We start from the raw sequence: 23,380 nt of genomic DNA, 5'->3' as shown, positions 1-23,380 counted from the left end.
AATTACCAACCCCTTGCACTGGGCCTTTCATATCGTAGTCTCTTGACAATGTTTGTTAAATGCACATGGCACCCAGTTAAGATTCATTAGCATTTATGGAGCACCAGCTGTGTGCCGTGCACTCTATTAGACACTCTAGTACACTGTCTCTTTGGAGAGAGACTTTTTTTTTTACACTTTATAGTTGAGGAAACTCAGGAACAGAGAAGTTATGTGACTTGCCCAAGGTCATGTAACTGGGAAGGAGCAGTACCAGAATGTGACTCTTGCTCTTCTGACTCTAAACTGTAGCCTGTTTGTGTCATACCTGTGTTCTGAGAAATGTGCTTCACGGCCAATAACTTGCATGGGCACCCCCCAGTGTGCTTGCTGAACGTGGGCTGCTGGGCTCCACCCTGAATCTGTCGGGCTGCAATTTTGGTGGTGCTGAAGAGGGGCCCAGGAGTCATAATTGAATAAGCGCCCCAAGTGGTTGTCGTATATTCTAAAGTTTGAGAATCACAGCAATATACTGGCATTTTTGTCTGGGCTCTTCCAAAAGCTTTTTAAAAAATTGATACATAATTCACAAACTATAGAATTCACTCTTTTGAAGTGTACAGTTTGGTGGCTTTTAGTATTTACACGGCTGTGCAACCGTCCTCACTATCTCCTCTCAGAGCATTTCATCGCCCCCCAAAGGAATCCTGCGTCCGTTCGCACTCACTTTTCATTCCCTGGTTCTCTAACCCTGGGCAGCCACTGACTGATTTTCTATTGCTCATTCTGGACCTTTCATGTAAATGGGCTCATGCAGCCTGTGACCTCTTTTGTCTGATTGCTTTCACCTAGAATAATGTTTTCAAGGTTTATCTGTGTGGTAGCATGTGTCAGTACATCTTTCCTTTTCATGGCAGAATATTCCATTGTGTGAATATATCGCACTTTGCTTTTCTGTTCATCGGCTGATGGACAGTTGAACAGTTTCTACTTTGGCTATTATGAATAAAGCTACTCTGAACAACCACGTGCTAGTTTTCATGTAGGCATATGTCTTTAGTTCTATTGGGCGTATACCAAGGCATGGATTTTCTGCGTCATGTGGTAACTATGGTGAACTTTTTGACAAGTTGCCAAACTTTTCCAAAGTGGCTGCACTGTTTATATCCCATGAACAATGTATGAGGATTCTAATTTCTCCACATCCTTACCATTGCTTGTTATTGTCCTTTTTAATTCTAGCCATTTATAGTGGGTGTGAAGTGATACATACATACTGGCTTTTCTGTACTAAAGCAGTTAGCTTTCAGAAAGATGGGTATTAATATTTAAGTCCATCAGCCTTAGAAATCCTTCTCCAGTGTCCTTCTGCCCACAGCCAGCCCTTTTGCTGAATAGAAAAAGGAGAATGCATCTCAGTAAATATATTATGAGTCTAGCACAGTATGAGTACATAATTCTGTACAGATATAATACGGTTCCTACTCTCAAGATGTTTTAAGTATTGGTGAGAGGACATAAATAGAACATTTAGACCTGAAATGGAAATAGGTGAAATTTAAAACTTTACAGAAATGATGAATAGAATAAAAATCAAGTGATATATATATATGATCAGATAGTGAGATCAGGGAAATGATGGTTGGAATCTTCTAGAAAAGTGGAATTTCAAAGTACTAGTGGGATGTGGGTGGTCACAGAGAGGTTGAAGGACATTTCAGGCACAGTATAGCACCCAAGGGCTGTCTGGAGAAGGGAAGGAACCATGAGGCATTTGACCAAGGAGAGGTAGTTAAGACCCCAGAACATGGCAAGTTGCAGACCAAGCTAGAAGCTTGAGTGCTCACTGCTCTGAGTATGTATGGACATTTTATTTAAGTGCTGCCCTTAGTGATGAGTGAAATCCTTAGACCTGTTAGCATATAGTCTGAAATAAGCAGTGGTACCAACATTTTAGGAGCTGACCTTGGTCCCTGCTGCCCGCCTTGGAAAAGAGTTTGGGGAGAACAAAGAGTAGGGGAGAAGCATGGCTGGGCCGCACCAGCACTGGTCTGTGAGTGTGGAAACTTTTTCTGTGACCTGTATGAGCTCAGCCTCTCTGCAGCCCCATTCCCTCCCCATGTCAGATGGGGTTCAGTTTCATATTAGAATTCACTCTGTACCACTAGCACTGTGACTTGTACCGATGGAATTGTAAGTGCTGTGATAGACAAATATGACAGCATCTTTCATATTGCTGGATGCAAAGGACACTTCTCAGTCCCTGTCCTATTCTCCCCCTGTGGCCTTTGACCTGTTTGTGACTGTCTCCTCACTTGACCTCTGTGAGAGCATGCTTTACCTGGCTCCTCTTCACGCTCCCTGGTTACTCCTCTAAACACAGCTTGTGAGCCTCAGTTTCTCATCTGTGAAGTGGAAACCACAGTGCCAGCTTTGTTAGGGTTGCAGTAAGGTTAAATGAGAGCGCACATGTCACTGTCCAGGCACGGAGGTGGGAGCAAGGGAAGGAAGCAGAGAGGGTCCTCAAGCAGCCTTAGAGAGTGCTGTTCCCATGTTCTGAAACAAAATCTTCCTTTATCTTTACTTTTTAAACATTTATTGGATTAAATGAGGACAAAATGATCATTTTATACCCATAAATAATACCTACCCAGCTTACATATTCCCAGCATATACGAATGCCCTGTGGTGTTCACAGCGCTGGTGTGAGGTGGTAGCTAAGTGTCACCCAGTGTTGGGAATCTAGGTTACAGAGCCATTGTCTTGCCTGGGGACATGGAATGGGTCAGTGCTTGGGCTCAGGCAGCAGGAGCCCAGGTTCTTCCTTCATGGCACTGAAGAGCCCCTAAGAGGTCTCAGCAGAGGAACGCGGAGCCAACTGGAATCCGAGAGTCAAGCCTTGATGTGAGTGAGAGGCTGCCACACTTGGTTCCCAGCCAGCCCTCGGGCACGCCCCCTCCTCAGTGTTCCTAAGAGGCAGTGTGGCACTGGGAGCTCAGAGTTGGGCTCTGTAGTTGTGCTTTAATCGATATTGAAGAGCAGCAGGCATGCTGCCAGATGGCCAGCAGTGTTTCAGGGGGCTTCGTTTCCCTTTCTTTTCTACCCTGGAAACAGGGAGTGTGAGTAGGGGCCCTAGGAGGAGGTCTCATTGTGATTGTTCTAGAGGAGTCCTGTTGCTGTTGATTTTAGTCACTGACTCCTGGTTGTTTTGATTGAAGCTTTCCATAGCTCCCCAAATCTTACACTTGGTGCCACCTGAATGCTTTCATTAGTGTGTTCGATTTTGTTGATTCCTACTAGTATGTGCATGGTAGGCAGTCACATTTGCCTGCCACACCACCAGCTTTCTAAGGCATGAGTGAAGTCTCCATATACCTCTCATTTGCCTTGGTTGTGTCTTGTTTGTCCAGGCTGTGTCATTGTATCACATAGCGTAGGCCACTCTGAGTTCTTCTTCACTGCTGGAACCAGCCACTTCAGTCCTAGTGACAGCCAGAGCCAAGAAGTTCTTTATGCTCCTGCTGCCCAGAGAAAGTGCTAGTTGCTGGTCATCTGGTTGCTTCTCTGTAAGCAGGCTTTCCATTTGGTGAGGAGACACCATCATGAATGAAAGTCAGTGGGACACGGGAAAGAGCACAGGCCAGGCCAGCTGTGGGCCCTTGTGCTGACTCAATGCCGCCCTGTGTGGGGTCTGCTGTTCACATGCAGAACTGAGAAAAATGCCTCTTGTTCTGCCTGGTCGTGCTTTCAAATTACGTATAGGAAATACACTGACATTGATGCTGGTCCTTTAGCAGCCTGTATTCTAAGAATAACCATAGCAGTAGTTCTGTTCCTTATTGAAGAGCCTTCCTCAAATATATTAACATTTTATTTCCCCCATTTAAAAAGTTCTGTTTCTCCAAGGAATGGCAGAGATTATTATTTACAGATCATGGGGTCATAGACTCAGGAAGCTCACCTTAGCCAGCCTTCTCCTTTGAACAATCAGGTGACCTCTGTCCAGAAAGGTTGTGACCTGCACAACCTTTCAGTGATCAAACCAGGAAACAAAGGCTGAGGTTTTTTACTCCCATTTTGGTTTTTGTTTGTTTGGTTTTGCTGTATTGTACCGTGGTGTCTTTCCCAGCACTTAAGAAAAGGGGAAAAGAGTTAAGACTTAAGTGCATTCAGATTGAAAAAGTCATGAATGTCTTCTCTTTTGTCAGAAAAGAGATTTGGATCTCAATAAGTACAATAGGCTGAAGATTCTTGTCCTATTTTTAGAATCACAGATTTGAAAACCTACATTCATCTAATCCTCCAGAATTTCCAGTGGTAATAAATTCTGATTGAAATGCCTGAATGCCATATCTGTTTGAAATAATGTCAAGATGTAGAGGTCAGTAGGAGGTGGCTTTCCAGACCTTTTAGCTAAGCAGAGTTTGGGAGTGACAACTTTAATAACACTCTTAAGCCAAGGAGTTGGGAAGTAGTCAGCAGTATTAAACTCTCAGAGAGCCAAACGTCTTGAGGATTGTAAGCAATGGAAACCAATGTTAGGCTTATATCCTAAAAGGAGCATTTGCCAAAAACAAAGTCACTATGCAAATTCTCTGAAGCTTTCAGAAGGTGGTGTCAATATTGTTGGTTCTTTTCCTTCCTAATCTTGTTTATTAAACTCCCTTGGCCCTAGTCTAGACCTGGCTTTCTTCGCCTCACACCTGTATGACTGCACCTGCACTCATGTCTGCTTTCTTTTTCTCCCTCCTCTGTCACCATGCTCACCTCCCTAAAACACTTCTCATCTGCTGCTGACTGTTAAAAATTCTGAGTGGCTCCCTAGTGGCCTTACTCAGCTTGCCCTCCGTCTGCTTCTCTAGTCTCCTCCCCTTCTGCTCCCATCTCTTTCTCCACTCTGAACTGCCCGTGTTCCTTAACTGCATAATGCACATTACTGCAGTGGGTGATGCAGCCTGAACCAAAATCCTGCTCTTCCAGGCTTGTGACTTCACATATATTAGGTAAATTGACTCTGTTTTCTCATCTGTTAAGTGGGGACAAAAAGGCTTTTTAAGAATTTCATGAAATACTACAGGTCAAAGCGCGTGGGGCAGCGTCTCGCATGTAGTAAGTGCTCTTAGTTGCTGATACCGTTATTATCACTCCTGCCTCTGTGCCTTTCTTCCCGTTACCAGTTTCACTTACCTAAGGTCTTCACTCCTCCAGGGCCCAGCCTTCTCATCTCCCCCTTCATAAGAGTGCTAGCCCATGGTATGTCCAGTCCCACATTTCCAGTTTTCTTTGCAGTACCAGTGACCAGGACAGAGTTGTTTCTGCCATAGTGGTCTCCCTCTCTGCTTTGGACATCTCAGCATGCTCCCATCTCAGCACCTCCGTGTTGGCTACTCTGCTTGGAATGCTCTCCCCTCAGGTGGTCCATGGCTGCCCCCTCCTTCATTTTGGTCTCTGTTCCTCACCTGAGTGACTGTGCTAGTTACAGTAGCAGCCCTCTTCGCCTTACATATATTTAACCTGCTGGGAGTTTTTAATAACATTTACCACCATGGTGCAATTATTTTCTTCTTATCCTCAACTGGATACTAAGCTCCATGAGAGGATAAACTTTGATTTCTTCATAGTCTTATCCCCAAAATCTAGAAAAGTACTTGACATATAGTACAAATTCAAATGTGTTTCTTTAATAAATGAATGGTAATAACAAGTTATGTTTATATAGGGAGATGGACAGTTTGCATCCATGTACATTCTCTTACTTGCTTCATAACGACAGTGATATAAATATTATCAACTTTAGTTTGCAAATGGAAAACAAGCTCAAAGAGCTTTAAAGACATGTCCAATGTCAAGCATCTATAATAAACCCTGATGTCCTCTGAACCCTAAGTCCAGTGTGGTTGCCAGCGCTGTGCTCTGTGTTAAGTGTTTGTGTGGTGCCAGTGCTGCTGATGATGGAGGGTAGAGGAGGTTTTCACAGGTGTCACAAGTCGCAGGGTCAGACTGCTTGCAAGTGATTTCACCTTCTTAATCTCTTTTGATTCTCCTTACAGAGTCACAGAGCAGGGATTATTGTTTTTACCTGCGCTGATATTCTTTGATATTGGTAAAGCTTTCTCTGCATGGATATTTCTGGCTCTCTTGTCTACTTTTGTACACACCCTTCATGTTTAACTGGTTTTCCTGTAAATATAGTTTTATACAATACTAGCTCTGTGCCCGGGAGAGAGGGAAGCTGAGGCGAACCAGATTGGATATAGTGTAACTCCTGAGTGCTACAGCTCTACAGTAACCAGAAACGCCAACCAAGTTTATGAGATAGGGGGAATAAAAACCCCAATGTGCCTTATCTTTATGCTGTCCTTGGTCTACTTGGTACTTCTCCAGTCCCCACCCCCGATAGTGATTTTGGTCCCTAGAACTACCTTGCCTGCATTTCGATGTGAATTAACTTTTCAGTTCTCTAGATTATACATTCCTTCTATACATTAGAAGTACAGAAACTGATTTGGGAAGCAACTGCAGACATACAGTAGGAGAAGCATGGTTTCACATGAGTTCTGTAAGATACATGAGGCCAGGAAGGAAGATTGTTGCAGAATGATGATAAGGTATCTACAGGTATCTATGTGCATAAAATACTGGACCATATATAATATAATTACCCAGACCAAAGGTTGGCAAACTTTCTACAAAGGACCAGATAGTAAAATTTTAAGCTCATGGGCCATACAGTCTCTGTATCAACAACTCAGCTCTGCTATTGGAGCTTGAAAGCCGCTGCAGAATAGAGCAAAGGAAATGCCTTGGTTTGGCGTTAAGGTCTTATTTTGTAGTAGACCCCTCCTAGTAACATTAAGTTCTGTAGATTTTGTAGGGTGGCCATGGAAGATTTTACTGAGGAGTTAGGGCTTGAGCAGAGGGAGCAGTTGAATAAAGGACAAACTAGGCAATATGAGGGATGCTTAGGAGACATGGAGTAAATCATCCTGACCAGTATTTGTACACTTGGTTCCTCATTGACTAGACTCCTATTAGAGGGGCATTTCTGAACCTAAGGAACTAAGATAGTTCCATTCTTTGGCTGGTGGCCAGTACATTGGGCGAGTGTAGTCCTCTCCCGTACCAGGGCTGGGGGGTAGGGATGGGTGTCTTGAGTCATTGCTCTGCTTCTAACCTGCTTTCCGCCTGTCCTTTGGAGGTTTAGGTTCACTTCGTGGCTTTACCACTGTGAGTCTCACTTTCCCATCTGTAAACGGGATATTATTATATTGTTATTATGAGGGTCGAGTGAGATAATCCATGTAAAGTGCTGAGTACACCAACACTCATAATAGTAAAAGTTCAGTAAGTGGTAGCTGTCATTTTTATAACCAGTAGATTGGAAACGCTAGTGTTGCTTCGTTGGAATTATTTTAAGTTTTTAAAGTGAGTATGTATGTTTGGGATCGTTTGAGTAAAGGTGGGGATCATAGAAAGCATTATAGACTGAAAAAAACATGACAAAAGGCCCCCAAATTTGGAAGTTTTCAGTATGAGGACTTTTCCTGCAGAGGTGAGAAATGTGGCTGGAAACAGAAACAGAAAAAAGAGACTCTTGCCTCCTCGTTGTGGAGTCGCCTCTTTTTGCCCCCTCCACTCATGTTCCCCGGTGGTGTGTGTCTTGTTTTGTTCCACTTGGGGTGAGTCCTGTTGATATACTTGGAGGAGAATAACTTTCCTGTGCACATGAATGGGATTATCAGAAATGAAATATTTCATTTATGTAAATGAGAACCAAAATTTCACACACATTATTAAATGACATCCTGGGATGGATGGGTGGGGAATGTTTTTCAGGTTGAAAATATCCTCTTGCATGACCGGGGCCACTACGTCTTGTGTGACTTTGGAAGTGCCACCAACAAATTCCAGAATCCACAAACTGAAGGAGTTAATGCAGTAGAAGATGAGATTAAGAAGTAAGTTTTTCCTCCTTTCTTAGAGTTTTATCCTTTGTGAGATCAGCAACTTCCAGCCTGTGGATACGAAGGTCGGGGTGGGAAGACAATGATGCTGGTCAGTTGCCCTCTTCTCAGATTGTGTTGGCAGTTGGTTGTTTGATTTTAAGTGGAGGATGTGGAGGGGGTTTACAGCTATTGATCAGTAGAGTAAAATGAAGGACTCATATAGCACTTTATCAATAGGCCTATGGTCATTGTACACAGATATTTTGATTTATATCACAAAGCCTTTAAAAAGCTGAATAGTGCCCACACCATAGAAATATTGTGATGTTTTTAAGTGGGATCACAACAGCCGTGACATTATTAGTCAGTTGAATGTGCTTTTACTGAATCCTAAGTTGTGTGTTCCTTCCTTCTAATAAGGAGCTCACCTTCTAATAAGGAGTAGTGGAGGGCTGAACAGGGCCATTGAGGTCTCTATAGATAGAGGCACTGACTCTCATGAGGAAAGGCCTCTTTGGTTATGTGACTCCCGTAAGAATTTGACCCATTTTCCCTGTTCTTCAGAGTGTTGGATTTTTCATAGGCAACAGCACTCACTATTAAAACTACTACTGACTCAGTAGTCTAGCATGCCCACTCATGTCCTGATCCTCTCTCCTGCACCACTCCTGGCAACCAAGGCTGGGGCAGGAAAACTTCTGGTCCAAGGCCCTAATGGACACTTAAAGTACCCTCTGACCTCTAGAGACTCAAGCAGCACAAGTCACATGTTTGGTAACACCAAGAGGCCCACTGGAAAGATGAGCTCATATTCCTCTTTTCTTGAGCCAGAGATAAAAGGAAAACTGTTGTTTCGGCCCTAATCCAGCAGCGAAGATCAGTCCCTACCCCCCCACCCCCAATCAGGGCCCATTTTCTGCTGTTCTCCAGAGTATTCCAGCCAGTATTAGGTCTCTGTGTCAGGCCACATTAAAAGGGATTACTATTTTTTAAAAAACATATAAGCAAAATATAGTATCAAACAACAAGGATTTATAGGAGGAAATTTTGTTATTTCAGGACCCAAGAAAAGTTGCTTTTAGAGTTTATCGAATGCCATCATGTCTGGGTCCCCACAGGCTCTTGGATTGGGACTGTGGCCAGAGGGCCACTGTGTGTGCCAAGGACAGCTCTTATTTCATCTGCGCTGATGTTTCATACTTTCTTCTGCAGACTGCTCCCAGGGAACTCACATACACATATTAAAGCATTCTGCTACCTCTGGTCTTTGATTATATCACTGACATACTTAACAAAAAATGAATCTCTTGATTGTAGATACACAACGCTGTCCTATCGGGCACCAGAAATGGTCAACCTGTACAGTGGCAAAATCATCACTACGAAGGCAGACATTTGGGTAGGTGTTCACTAACCTAGGCATACCTCCGCTGTCGACAGTCTTGACTATAATCGCCCATTTAATTCAGACAGTGCCATAGTAGGAGTGGCCACTGCGCCATGTTGGTGTCTACTTATTCCTTGGCATTATTCTTAACTTGAGATGACTAAACACTGCTTCATGAAGCTTGGCCAAGAAAATTACTTTAGAGCTCTGTGACAGTTATTCAGGTGACCTGCCCTTTATTTAGGTGGTTGTCACATATGTGTTACTAGTTCTTAAGAGCAAAAGAGCTGAAATACTTGTTCTTTATTGGAGCTCAATTTGGTAATGAGAGTAGAAATAATGTAACTCAGCGGCTTAATAGTGGTGTTGAGTACTAAATTAAAATTATTTACAAATTAATAGTACATAGTTTTTATATGTGCTAGTAAATGCAGATGGTGCCAGTATCACTCAGGAGACCCATTTGCAATTATGGTAAATAAAGCTCTAGTAGCAATCTACTTTCTCTCTTTTTTTTAGGCTCTTGGATGTTTATTGTATAAATTATGCTATTTCACTTTGCCATTTGGGGAGAGTCAGGTGGCAATTTGTGATGGAAACTTCACAATTCCTGATAACTCTCGATATTCCCAAGACATGCACTGCTTAATTAGTAAGTATTTCATGTTTCTAGTTTTATATTGTTATCTCTCATCTCTAGGAATGAATTGGAGGATAAAGGTAGTGGTGGGTTGGATGCAAAGATAAAGAAGTCAGTTGATAATGTCAACTCAAATATAATATAGCAATATCTAGTGAGAGTAGTGGGTTTTTTATTGTCGTTGTTGTTGTTTTGGTTTTTTTGCTAGAATTCTAAACCCTATTTTACCCCTAAGTCAGACACCTGAGCAGAAACCGTCACTGCACTTTGAGCAGTGTAGCTCTGCCCTGTTCTCTTCCCATCTGTGCGAAAGTGCTGCTACCAGAGGAGTCCAGCTGACTCATGTCAAGTGATAAGAAATTTGTCTTTGCTAAACTGGAAGCAACTCAAATTAAAATAATTGCAGTACATTGGTGTGAATTCGTAATTAAGACTATATAACTCCGTGGAACTAGGTTTTTCCTCTCCTTTAGGTTAATCACTAGATTTTGATAACAAGTATTTAAACTCAATGCCTTGTTTTAAATGTTTTTTTTTTATTCTCCACTTTTTTGCATCGTCATAGTAAGCATATGTAGTTGTGTTCATTAACCAGATGGTAGAACAAGTAATCTTTGCATAAGCCCCTGTTCTAAAGTGCTAAAGAAACAGATTATTTTTATTATTGTTTTATGTCGACAAGTACATGTAGCATCTAAATTTTAACCATATGGATTATAATTCCTGAGCAACCTAGTTTAGGTCCTGGGTGGGGATGCTCTGGAGAAAGTAGAAGCCAATGTGGAGCAAGCATCTGACATTTGTTGAGGCCCTATTTGTACCTCATTTAATTCTTAAAACCTTATGCAATAAATGCAATTATCCCCATTATGCAAATGAGAAAACAAGCTGAGGAAGTATAGGCAACTTACCCAAGTAAACATAGTTATAGTGTTTAAGTGACTATCCATTTCATTATGCCAGTTTTTATCAATCAATCAATCAATCAATCTCCATTTATTAACAGAAAAGTGAGGGAGGGTATTTAAAGGAATGGAATGTAGAATTTAATGGTTATTGGATTGTTTTCAGAGGTAAAATGTTATATCTATTCTAGAATTACAGCTATTTAAATGAGATTGGAAGGAAATATGAGAAAATGGCCCAATGTAATGCTAGAATGATTGGATGTTTTGGTTAATAAAATTTTTTTTTTGTTAACATTTGTTCAGCAAATTCATATTAAGAAAAACAGCCCTTTACGAATGTCTGTAACATGACAACTTTATAAACTCTGATCTATATATTTCAGTTTACAAACTCTTTGAAGAGTTTAGACCCTAAACTCAGAGGTCTAAAATTAAAATTAAATTTATTGTCATCTCCCCACCCCCTCTCACTCCCAGTTTAAGGTTTCCCTCTCTTTTCAATTTCTATCAGTGGTATCACCATTAAAGCCTAGATGACTGAAACTTAAGGTTTTCTTTGGATTTGCCTAGGAAGAGAGAGGAAGCAATATTTCCTAAGTAGCATGCATGCTTTCTTTGGCATTTCCTGTTTTCATTACATTCTCTCCATTCTCATCACTGTTACTGTAGTGTGTCTGTAGACTCTGTCAGATCATGCCTATGGTAGTAGATTGCCCATAGCCTGTCCCCTCCCTCTTCAGTCTGTCCAACACACCTTCACCACAAGATAAATTTGTACCCTGGCTTGTGTGGCTCAATGGATTTAGCACTGGACTGAGAACCAAAGGATTGCTAGTTTGATTCCCAGTCAGGACACATGCCTGGCTTGTGGGCCAGGTCCCTGGTAGGGGGCACGTGAAAGGCTACCACACACTGATGTTTCTCTCCCTCTTTCTCCCACCCTTCCCCTCTGTCTAAAAATAAATAAATAAAATCTTCTAAAATTTTTTCAAAAAAGATTAATCTTGTAAAATGCCTCCCTATCATGTGCCTATGCAGTAAACTTCATGACCACAGTAGGGCCCAAATGCTTAGTATGGCATTTAAAATCCTTCATCAGCTGGTGCCATCCTACCTACCCAGCCTTATTACTCTGTGCTTTCTGACAAGGAAATCTGTGCCCTGGCCGTCTGGCTTCTCTGTTTTCTTGTAGCAAGGCATTCTTTTGCCTTTCTCCAAGTCTGTCATTGTTCAGATTATTCTCTCACCTGGAGCTGGTCCTTTTCTCTACTTTCCCCAGACTGACTAAGTGCTTTCCTACCTTCAAGGACTAGCTCAAGTCCTGCCTCTTCTGCAAAGCCTCCACAAGACTGCAGCCTCATTAGTTTTTTTCTGAATTTAGTGTCTAAAACATGTATTTGATTTCTTAAACATTAAGTTGCCTTGCATTGTTGTTTATGTGTTTGTGTGTGTTTTTAAAGATTTTTTTAACTGAGGATTTTTTCAGTTTCAAAAAGGGCAGCTGGAAACAGACGAGCGATCTGTAGATCTCAGTAAAAGTAGAGATGTATTTGTTATTTTGTGACTTGAAACATGTTCTTTTTGACTTGAAACTAGCTTAGATCTCTAATAAAATAATAATATATTCATAAAATTTGAATTTTGGTGAAACTATGAAGAATAATCTTTTGTGCCCTGGCTGGTGTGACTCAGTGGATTGAGTGCCAGCCTGCAAACCAGAAGGTCACCAGTTCGATTCCCAGTCAGGGTACATGCCTGGTTGTGGGCTGGGTCCTCAGTTGGGGGCACGTGAGAGGCAACCACACATTGATGTTTCTCTCTCTCTTTCTCCCTCCCTTCCTGTATCTCTAAAAATAAATAAATAAAAAATCTAAAAAACCAATCATTTGTTTAGCAAGATTGATCATATATAACTTCCTAGGTACCTGAACATGAAGGTAGTAACTTTCATATTAAGACTTTGAGTCCCTGTTGCAAAGCACAGAGTGTGAATTTCAAGTATCTTCGTTAAGAACTCAAAAACTGTTATTTTCTTGTGGATAGTAAACATTTCAGGAAAGTGAGAGCTTCCTTTTCTGAGAAGGGAGGAAATTGACAAATTGTACTATCTGACTTTTATGAGAAAAAATTAAAAACAACAAATTTTGGTCGTAGAGAAATTACACTTTCTAGATACTGTACTGATAGGATATTATTAAATGCGTTCACATATGTTTGTTTCAGGGTATATGTTGGAACCAGACCCCGACAAAAGGCCAGATATTTACCAGGTCTCCTACTTCTCATTTAAACTACTCAAGAAAGAATGCCCAATTCCGAACGTACAGGTATGTGAAACTCAGTTTTTAGGGGAAGTCAACATTATTGAATTGTCATTTAGAATTCCTGGGGTGTCAGTCAGGTGTTTAGTGAATGTAGATGTGCCTTCCTTTATCTAGTAGGGCTCGTTCACATGCAGAACTAACTTTGAAGCAATTGTTATAAACAATCCAATTTTCCAGTAGAATTTAATTATAAAACTGAGGCAATTACACTAAAAAAAAAAAAAGCCCCAGGGATTGAGTTGAACATTTTGGGTGAAGATCGAGTGAACTATCGTCTTTCTGATTTTTACAGTTCACTAAGAGCCATGTGCATACTGTATTTGCCTGGAGGTGGTTAGGCAGGCTGCTGTCCTGAGGCAAGGCCCTGGACTTGACCACCTACCAGTTGGAACATAAGCCTCTTGTCCCTTTACTCCTTTATTGCAGCAGAGCTTCCTTGATTTTGCTTCTGCTGTTGGCCATCTGTGACGCCCGATCCTTTCCTCCATTCTCCCCACACACGTCAGGCCATAGGAATGTTTTATGCACTTAGTAGTCCTAAACTCTGCACTCATAGTTTGAATGTACTTCTTGCAAATACCCTTTTTACAGTCTTGGCATATTTTTTGTGTCCTAATCTAACTCTTTTGAATATTTTAGTAACGAATGGCATCATAAATAAGTTCTAATCTGAAATTTTCTTATCTGCTTCTCCAGTAATGAAGTTCTGATGTCATTTTTGGTGCTGATAAATAACATTCCACTTTTACTCCCACATTTGGATTAGGAATCATTCAGAAGTAGGAATGATGTAGGAATCATTCAGATGGAGCTCAGAATATTGGCATTATTATTAATAAGATTTGAATCAGATGACATCCATTTATGATTAAAACACTCAATTAAATGGGTATAGAAGGAAACTGTCTTAACATAATAAAGGCTATATATGACAAACCTTTAGCTAATGTCATACTTAGTAGCGAGAAACTGAAAGCTTTTCCTCTAAAGTCAGGAACGAAACAATGATGTCCACTGTCACCACTCTTATTCAACATAGTTCTGGAATTCCTAGCCAGAGCAATCAGACAAGAGAAAGAGATAAAGGGCATCCAAATTGGCAATGAAAAAGTAAAAGTGTCACTTTTTGCAGATGACGTGATTCTGTATGTAGAAAATCTTAAAGACTCCACCAAAAACCTGTTAGAAACAATAAACAAATCAGTAAAGTTGCAAGATACAAAATCAATGTACGAAAATCCACTGCTTTCCTGTATACTAACAATGAAATTTCAGAAAAAGAAATGAAAAAAAACCCCTCCAATTCTTTTTGCAATTGCAACCAAAAGAATAAAATACTTAGAAATAGACTTAACAAAGGATGTAAAGGACATATGTACTGAAAACTAGAAAGCATTATTAAAAGAGATTGAAAAAGGCACAGCAAAATGGAAATATATTTCATGTTTCTGGTTTAAAAGAATCAATATAGTTAAAATGGCCATATTACCCAAAGTGATAAACAGATTTACTATAACCCCTATCAAAATTCTAATTTCATCTTTTAAAGAAATAGAACCAAAAGTCATCAGATATGTATGGAACCACAAAAGACCCCAAATAGCCAAAGTAATCCTAAGAAAAAAGAACAAAGCTGGAGCTGTCGCTCTATCTGATGTCAAATTATACTGCAGAGCTATAATAATCAAAACAGCATGGTACTGGCAGAAAGTCAGACACACAGACCAATGGAACAGAATTGAGATCCCAGAAATAAAACCACATGTATATGGGCAAATAATCGTTGACAAAGGAGCCAAAAACACAGAGTGGAAAAAATAAAGCCTCTTCAATAAATAGTGTTGGAAAAATTGGGAAGCCACATGCAAAAGAATAAAACTAGACTGTAGGTTGTCCCCGTGTACAAAAATTAATTCAAACTTGATCAGAGACCTAAATGTAAGATCTGAAAGAATAAATTACATAGACTAAAGCATAGATACTAAACTTATGGACCTTGGTATTAGAGATTTTATAAATTTGACCCCAAAGGCAAGGGAAGTAAAGGCAAAAATAAATGGATGGAGCTATATCAAACTAAAAAGCTTCTGTACAGCAAAAGAAACCGACAACAAAACAAAAAGGCAACAAACTAGATAGGAGATGATATTTGCAAATAATAGCTCCAACAAGGGGTTAATATCCAAAATATATAAAGAATTCATACAAGTCAACACCAAACAAACAATCCAGTTGAAAAGTGGGCAGAGAACCTGAACAGACACTTCTCCCAAGAAGACATACAAATGGTGAACATATATGAAAAGATGCTCAACTTCACTGGCTTTTAGGGAAATGCAGCTCAAAACTACAATGAGGTACCACCACACACCTGTTAGAATGGCTGTTATCAACCAGACAGGCAATAACAAGTGTTGGAGAGGTTGTGGAGAAAAAGGAGCCCTCGTTCTGTGCTGGTGGGAATGTAAACGGTACAGCCTCTAGGGAACATGGTATGGTGGTTCCTAAAAAAATTAACAGTAGACTTACCATATGACCCAGCAATCCATCTTCTGGGTATCTACCCCCAAAAACCTCAAAAACATGTATTCTCAAAGATGTATGCACCCCTCTGTTCATTGCAGCATTAGTCACAGTGGCCAAGACATGGAGACAACCACAGTGTCCTTTGATAAAGGATTAGATAAAGATATAACTCATATATACAATGGAATACCACTCAGCCATAAGAAAAGATGAAATACTGCCATTTGTGACAACATGGATGAACCTTGAGAATATTATGCTAAGCAAAACAAGTCAGTCAGAAAAAGCTAAGAACCATATGATTTGACTCCTATCAGGATATAAAACTGAAACTCACAGACAACAGTATTATGGTTGTCAGATGGAAGGGGTTGGTGAGGGTAGTAAAAGGGGCCAAATATATGGTGACAGGAGATTATCTGACTTTGTTTGGTGGACACACTATACAAAGAAATCATAGAATTGTACACTTGGAACCAACAAGATCTTATTAACCAAGCCACCTCAATAAATTTAATTTTTACAGAATCAGGAAGTGCTCACTAATATTCTGGACTAGCTTTCTCTGAACATAATTGGAATCTGTGATAGAATTTCACTTGCACAGAAAAAAAAAAGATTGTGTCAGAGAATGCAGCTCGACCAGTCAGTCTCCCTAACGTTAGAGCCTCGTGACCAAGCAGTGAGCACCTGGTTCCTGAGAGACGGGCTCTTCCCTAAAGGAGGGAGACCGGGGGCGAGCCAGGCAAGCTCACCTTTTCCTCCCAGTCTTATCAGTCAAATAAGTTACACCTTTCTCTTGGGAGAGGAACACTTGGAAAGCGAAAGAGAAACTAGGAGACATTTTCTTTAGAAATTACCCCCACCTGGAAAAGGTGAAGGAAATGGGACATCCCTTTAAAAGCCGGTTTCATTATTAGTATTCCATTTATTGTGTTTTCCAGAATAAATGAGAGATATTGTATAGTAACCTAACATGCCATTAGCATGAGACTATCCCTCGTGCCTATTCATAAAGTTTAATAACATATATATAATTGGAAGCATTCAGATTGGTAACTAGTTTTTAATAAGTCAGCTTCACAAGTCTGAAGTCATTTGATACTCCCTCAGCAGAGGTCGACAGTGGTCTTGTGGTTAGGGGCAATTAGTGATCCCTCAAGAGACAGTATTAGAGGGATGGTGAGAATCCAAGCTGGAGGAGCTCTGCTGGGCCTGTGTGCTGGGAAGAGCCGCTGGCTCAGCGACCAGACACACTGTGGCTGTGGTTCTCTTCCATCATTCTAACTAGAAGACTGAACACACCCTGGTTTGATGCAATACTCAGCTCTAACCTATCTAATATCTAGCCAAGGGCTTAAATGTAATATAGGTTACAGACATCTCTTTCCATTCCTTTCATAACATCACTTCTAAGCTCTGCTGTAGGAAGGGAAGGGTACTGAGATGAAACCCCCGTAACATCAGCCATACAGAAGGTTGAGAATGACAGTGTAGGAATGCGCTGCATGCGGCTGCTCTGTCCTCTTCTCAGCTGCTTTGCCTCCCTGACTGGGGCTGAGTCCAGTGGGACATGCTTTTGGTTAACTTCCTTTCTCTTTACTAGAGATCAGGGTCTGGAACCTACTCCAGAAGAACCCCAACACATATTTCCATCAACCAAATTGTGCTCTTTTTAAAATTTTTCTTTAAATTCTATAGAACTCTCCCATTCCTGCAAAGCTTCCTGAGCCAGTGAAAGCCAGTGAGGCAGCTGCAAAGAAGACCCAGCCAAAGGCCAGGTAAGAAATGCCTCAGTGAGCACCCGTTGTGCTCTGTTGTCTCAGCAGCATGGGAGGATGCCTTGTATTTCTTGATTCTTTTGTCCTGGCCAAGATGCTCACAGCACAAGAAAACAAGCTCTGTCACCTTGGGACAGAAGCTATCCTTTGACGGTGCAAGGAGGAATATAATGAAATACAGTGATCTATATTCAAAAGATAATAAAAAATTCCACAGCTATTTCCCTTGCTTGGGAATAGGCTCAGGGGCATAAAGGGAGGAGGCAACAACAGACTTGAAATATTGCTAGTACAAGAGTGTTCTAAACAGGTGTCCTGGCCTTTGTTTAGCCTCTTTCAGCACCCTAATCCTCCACCTCCCTTTCCTTTTAACTCACTGTGGCCCTGGCCCCATTAAAAAAGTACAGGTCAAAGCAGAATCCATGTGTACATGGCCAAAGAGCCTGTAGACCTTACCTACTCACATTCTGTATTACCTGGGACAGGGGCGTCAAACTCATTTTTACCGGGGGTCACATCAGCCTTGCAGTTGCCTTCAAATGGCCAAATGTAGGGCTCCTTGCCCCTAGTTAGGGAGTAGTTACATTTATACAGTCCAAAAATTAAATTCAATCCTTTGAAAGCAACCTCGAGACTGATGTGGCCCCCAGTGAAAATGAGTTTGACATCCCTGACCTAGGATCTTCCAAGAAGCAGATGCTGAGGGAGAACTAAAGAGACTAGAATTTTGTTTGAGTAAATGCCCCCGAGGGAGAAAATAGGGTGAGAGCCAGGGAAGGTTAGGTGAGCCATCAGAAGGCAATGTAATTCAGACCCAGAGATAAGGAGGAGAAAGTTGGGTGGAAATGACCTAAAAATTGCCACAGTTTAAGGAAGGTTTGCCAAGGGTGCCAAGGAATCCTCTAATCAAAGTCAGCTACCAGAGGAGCCCGCTGTGTCCCAGGAGTAGTCCCTGCCTTCATATCCCTGTGGCTGGGATAATAAGACTGGGAGCAGCCTATGGAAAGCGTGGCCTCAGGGGCAAGCAGAAGCAGCGGGTTTCAGGAGCACAGCAGCGTTGGCACTCACTTGGTCCTTTATGCCACTTACATTTGAAGGTCTGCAGGACACATCCTCATGGTTACTCTGCCTTCCAAATGGCAGATTCTGAGGGTAGTCCCAGAGATGGCTATACCCCTCTATTTTCTACTACACTCCTATGGCAAGGAAATATTAGCAGCAAATTACCAACGAAATACCCTGAATGAGAATCTATGAATTTTTATAGAATGGTAAAATAACTTCTACATTGAAAAAAATTCTTGAATATTTATAGAACGTCTGTTGATGTGGCTCTAAAGTAATGAGACTTTGGTTTTTAACAAATTTAGCAAACTATATCCATACCGTTAGTTTGTGGTCTGTTTATTTCTTGTATAAGTCTGCCATGCTCACCTCTGGGAATAGCTTCTGAGGCTGATTTAATAATTAATTATTTGGGGCTTATGGCCATCTGTACTAGGCCCAAACATGGTATTGCTGAGGCTCAGCAAGGAGCTCTTCCCACAAAGCACACACGTTTATGAAAATGATCATAACGATTAACATTTGAGTGGTACTCTGTCTTGTAAAATGGATAAAATAGTACCAACATCATAAGGCAGAGGTGAACGTCAAATGCGTAAATGACAGAAACTGTTTTATAAACTTTAGAGTTCCCAGACAGTTTGTGTGGACCTCAGTACTGCTGCGGAAATACATACACATGTCAGCCAAGAGATTTGGGTCTAAGTCGTCCTATCTGACTTTCTAGTGATTTCATTTTCGTTATTGTATTCACTCCCTAGTCCTGACAGGTGTTTTGTTTTTTTTTTTTAAAGTAACCCACTATTCATTGAGGCATCATATATATCAAATCCAATACTAGGTACTTTACATAAATAAGATGTCTTTTTCCCCTCTTTAAAACAAACCTGTGAGGTTATTTTCATTTTACAGATTAGGAACCAGACTCAGAATTATAAATTGCCCAAGGCAGTTAGTCACTATGCAGTTAGTGAAAGAATCTGACCTCCAGCATCCACACTCTTTCTACCCTGTACCTTAAGTGGATTGCCCAAGATCACACAGAGAGGACAACTTAGGGTCAGATCTCCTGGCCTCATGGCCTGTATTTTCTTGCATCTTATTAAGACCCATACAAACTGATAGCTTGAGCATCCTGCATTTTATAGAATGGTTTCACAGTCAGTGATGCATTTGATATCCATATCTGCCTCACGATGTAGGTATGTATAGATTTCTCCTATTTCATATAGAGGACCCAAGGCTAAAAGAGATTAAATGATATGCCTATTATTACACAGTTTGTAGGTGGAGAGCTAGCACTCAAATGTAATTTTCTTTGACTCCAAATCCAATTTCTCTAAGATGTTGTTACCCTTGGAAGAAGGCCAGTGTGGAAGCTTTTAGCATTTGGCTTTCTACTCAAATCTTTTATGTTTCTCACCCTTGCCTTTATCTTTTTTACACCTTTCTCAACATCTGTCTCATTTCCCTTCCCACCTCCCTTCCCCAGGTTATAGCCTCCCCAGATGTGATGATGGCTTTTATACTCTCAGTTCTTCACCCAGCATGAGAATTCCCTCTAGCGCAGTGACTTCCAACCAGTGTGCCACAAGAATTTTTAAAACACACCCTACCTGAGTATTTAGTTGGGGACACTGACCCCTTCTCCGTTATATTATCAAATTAAAAAAAAATGGCAATAGCCAACACAATAATAGCTGTCTCATGTGAATGAATCAAAATGATACCTTTTTGTCAAGTCAGCAAACAATATGTTTTTGGGTGTAGAATTTTAGTAGTTAGTTATGCGTGCCATGGGATGAAAAAGGTTGAAAATGGCCAGTCTAGCAGGATGCTAATGAAAAGCCTCAGGGCCAACCTGGAATATCATGGAGGTATGGCACAAGGAGGCACGTGGGTCCAGCTACTCTGCTTCCTGTTTTGCATTTCATGGAGGTTGTGCCAGACATATTTTGGAAATATTCATGAAGCTTGTTTATTTTCGCCTTAAACTCAGCTATACTCCTGAAAGTACATTTTCAAAGGACAACCACTCTAATCTGAGTTGGGTAGTAGCCAGCTGCCTGGACTGCTCCACATGAATGGAAGTCACCACCTGGGGTGGAGCACATCGCAGGAGGAAAGCAGACCACACAGCAGTCCTCCTCTTACTAATTTGGGTTAGATTTGGCTGTGAGTTACACAAAGTCCAAAATTACAGTGGCCTGTGGAAGATAGATATTTATTATTTTCTCTCACATAAACAAAGTCTGGGGATAAGTAGTCCAGGGCTGGTAGGGGCAGCTCTGCTCCACAGAGTCCTTGGGTGCCCAGGCCACTCTATCACCTGTCAGGCTGTGGCCATGACCATATGGACCAACAGGGCAGCATCCGTAATCCAAGCAGCAAGATCAAGGAATGACCAAATAAGAAGAGAGACAAAAGGGATGTACCAGTTATTTCTAAAGGTTTCCAGAAACTGCCACATAACAATCCTGTAAGGCAAGAACTTAGATACATGGCCACACCTGATTACAAGGGAGGCTGGGCACTTTGATTTTTACTCTGGGTGATTCTGTGTCCAGTTAAGTATTGTATTACCGTGGAAAAAACCAGTATGTGTATTGGAGGAAATGGAGTTCCCATCACACTCCTCAAACCCTTCATCTTGAATATTTATGTATTCCTTTTAGTTGCCTTAAGTGTTCATTTATTTGCATACTTTTTACAGTAGGGAGACCATTTTGACAGCTAATTCTAACCAAGTTTGGGTTCCTCTACATCTGAAAACCACCTGCTTCAAACCTCTCTTTGCATCATCACCCACAGTGTATTTTGGGAAATTCTAGGAAGTGTTAGGTAAAAGGATCCCATGGTCAAATATATTTGAGAAACACTGAATTCTGTACAGTGCTTTCTTTGAGGTTCTCTATACATATTCACACATGAAAGGTTCTGAGAAGAAATCTGCTCAATATTTTGATCAGTATGTTAAAACTTATTTACCTTTAAAACCTTCATTTATAACATCTAGTAACACATAACACCTTCTGGGAAATGTCAATTAAGCAGATCTGGAAGGTTTGGATGAGTGTCAAGGGGAAAGCTAATTCATTATATACTCTGGCTGCCCCTCCCCCATTTTCCCACACTTTAACATGAATCTTTGTTTTTTTCTTTTCCTTTTCTAGACTGACAGATCCCATTCCCACCACAGAAACCTCCATTGCGCCCCGCCAAAGGCCTAAAGCTGGGCAGACTCAGCCGAACCCAGGAATCCTTCCCATCCAGCCAGCGCTGACACCTCGAAAGAGGGCCACAGTGCAGCCCCTGCCTCAGGCTGCAGGTCAGTTCCTAGGGTGGTTTGAAACTTAGTGTACCTCTTTGTTGTCCCGGATAGTAGAGAAGTCTTGGAAAGTCCAATTTTGCTTCAGGAATGGAATGCAGAGGCAAGTAAAGAATGATGGTTTTCCTTGAGGAACAAGAGGTAAGCTGCCATTGAGATTGTATGGCAGGAGGCTGGCAAAAGGGGAGGCCTGTCATTGAATTCTGCAGGGGATCGTCAAGACCATGGAAACCTGTCGTCTCTATTTTTTTCAGTCTTTGCCCTCATTTTGTAGCTTGCTCCATACATCCCATACCTACCTCTTTGTTTCATTTACTTCTCTTTGCCTTTAAAGAACCAAGATATACCTCTTTTTGACATAGAGGAATTCTTTGAAGTATCTCTCTTGAAGTATCTGTCACACCACTCTGTTTTGATATTCTGTTTCTAGTGAGGTGACTGAGTTTACTTTCACACAGGATTGATCCACATTATCAAGTAACTGAACTCAGCCGTCACTTCCTTTACCAATAAGCTGCTTTTGGTGAATTTGGTAGCCTTCTACTTACAAGGCATTCAGACTGGGATTGTGTAATCTACATGTAAAACATCAGCCCTGACCAGCATGGCTCAGTGGGTTGAGCATTGTCCTGCAAATTGAAACGTCACTGATTCTATTCCTGGTCAGGGCATATGCCTGGGTTGTAGGCCAGGTCCTCATTTGGGGGCCTGTGAGAAGCAACTGATAGATATTTCTTCCTCACTTTCTCCCTTCCTTGCTCTCTCTCTAAAAATAAATAAAACTTAAAAAAATCAAAGCTTTTATTCTGCAGCATGCCAACAAGTGTAAAGATTGTGTTTTTATGCGGTAGCATCAAAGGCTAATTGAATTTGTAGATACTCAGGATGCTGACTAAAAAGAGTAATTGACTAAATGTGATGGTGAATAAAGAAAGGCATTCTAATGGAGGCAAGTATAGAACTTTGTTACTGGACCTTGTTTTGAAAAATATGAAGTACATAGTTTAGCAAGAAGGAAGAACCTTCCAGGTACAGACAGTGAGGAGCACATGGACCTTGGGATTATTTGTCCACTTATCACCTCCTCTTTCTTACTTTGAGAAGAAGAGAACTTGTTTCTGTTTGGAAGAGTTTCGAGTCCTTATATAGAGTTTATTCTCATTGCAGGATCCAACAATCAGCCTGGTCTTTTAGCCAGTGTTTCCCAATCAAAAACCCAGCCCCCACCGAGCCAACCTCTACCACAATCCCAGCCCAAGCAACCACCAGCTCCGCCCACCTCACAGCAGACACCTTCCACTCAGGCCCAGGGTCTGCCCACTCAGGCCCAGGCAACACCCCAGCACCAGCAGCAACTCTTCCTCAAGCAGCAACAGCAGCAGCAGCAGCAGCAGCAGCCGCCACCACCATCACAGCAGCCAGCAGGCACGTTTTACCAGCAGCAGCAGCAGCAGCAGGCCCAGGCTCAACAGGTAAGGTGGTCATAGTCTGACCTT

General features: G+C 41.4%; 1 protein-coding gene across 16 annotated transcripts in view; it reads left to right on the top strand.

Moving 5' to 3' along the window:
• AAK1 (AP2 associated kinase 1) overlaps nt 1-23,380 on the top strand; it is a 166,020-nt gene that overhangs the window by 94,884 nt on the left and 47,756 nt on the right. For all 16 annotated transcript variants that reach the window (XM_053663303.1, XM_053663304.1, XM_053663308.1 and 13 more), the window contains exons 6-12: nt 7,816-7,937; nt 9,243-9,324; nt 9,832-9,964; nt 13,084-13,187; nt 17,412-17,491; nt 21,730-21,884; nt 23,052-23,356. In XM_053663303.1, coding sequence (XP_053519278.1) covers nt 7,816-7,937; nt 9,243-9,324; nt 9,832-9,964; nt 13,084-13,187; nt 17,412-17,491; nt 21,730-21,884; nt 23,052-23,356 — 981 coding nt within the window. The remainder of the gene's footprint in view (nt 1-7,815; nt 7,938-9,242; nt 9,325-9,831; nt 9,965-13,083; nt 13,188-17,411; nt 17,492-21,729; nt 21,885-23,051; nt 23,357-23,380) is intronic.

The sequence above is a fragment of the Artibeus jamaicensis genome, unplaced genomic scaffold (genome assembly GCF_021234435.1).
Source record: "Artibeus jamaicensis isolate MK-2021 breed Jamaican fruit bat unplaced genomic scaffold, CSHL_Jam_final contig_3174, whole genome shotgun sequence".
Classification (NCBI taxonomy): domain Eukaryota; kingdom Metazoa; phylum Chordata; class Mammalia; order Chiroptera; family Phyllostomidae; genus Artibeus; species Artibeus jamaicensis.
This window is presented reverse-complemented; position numbering and strand designations above follow the sequence as displayed.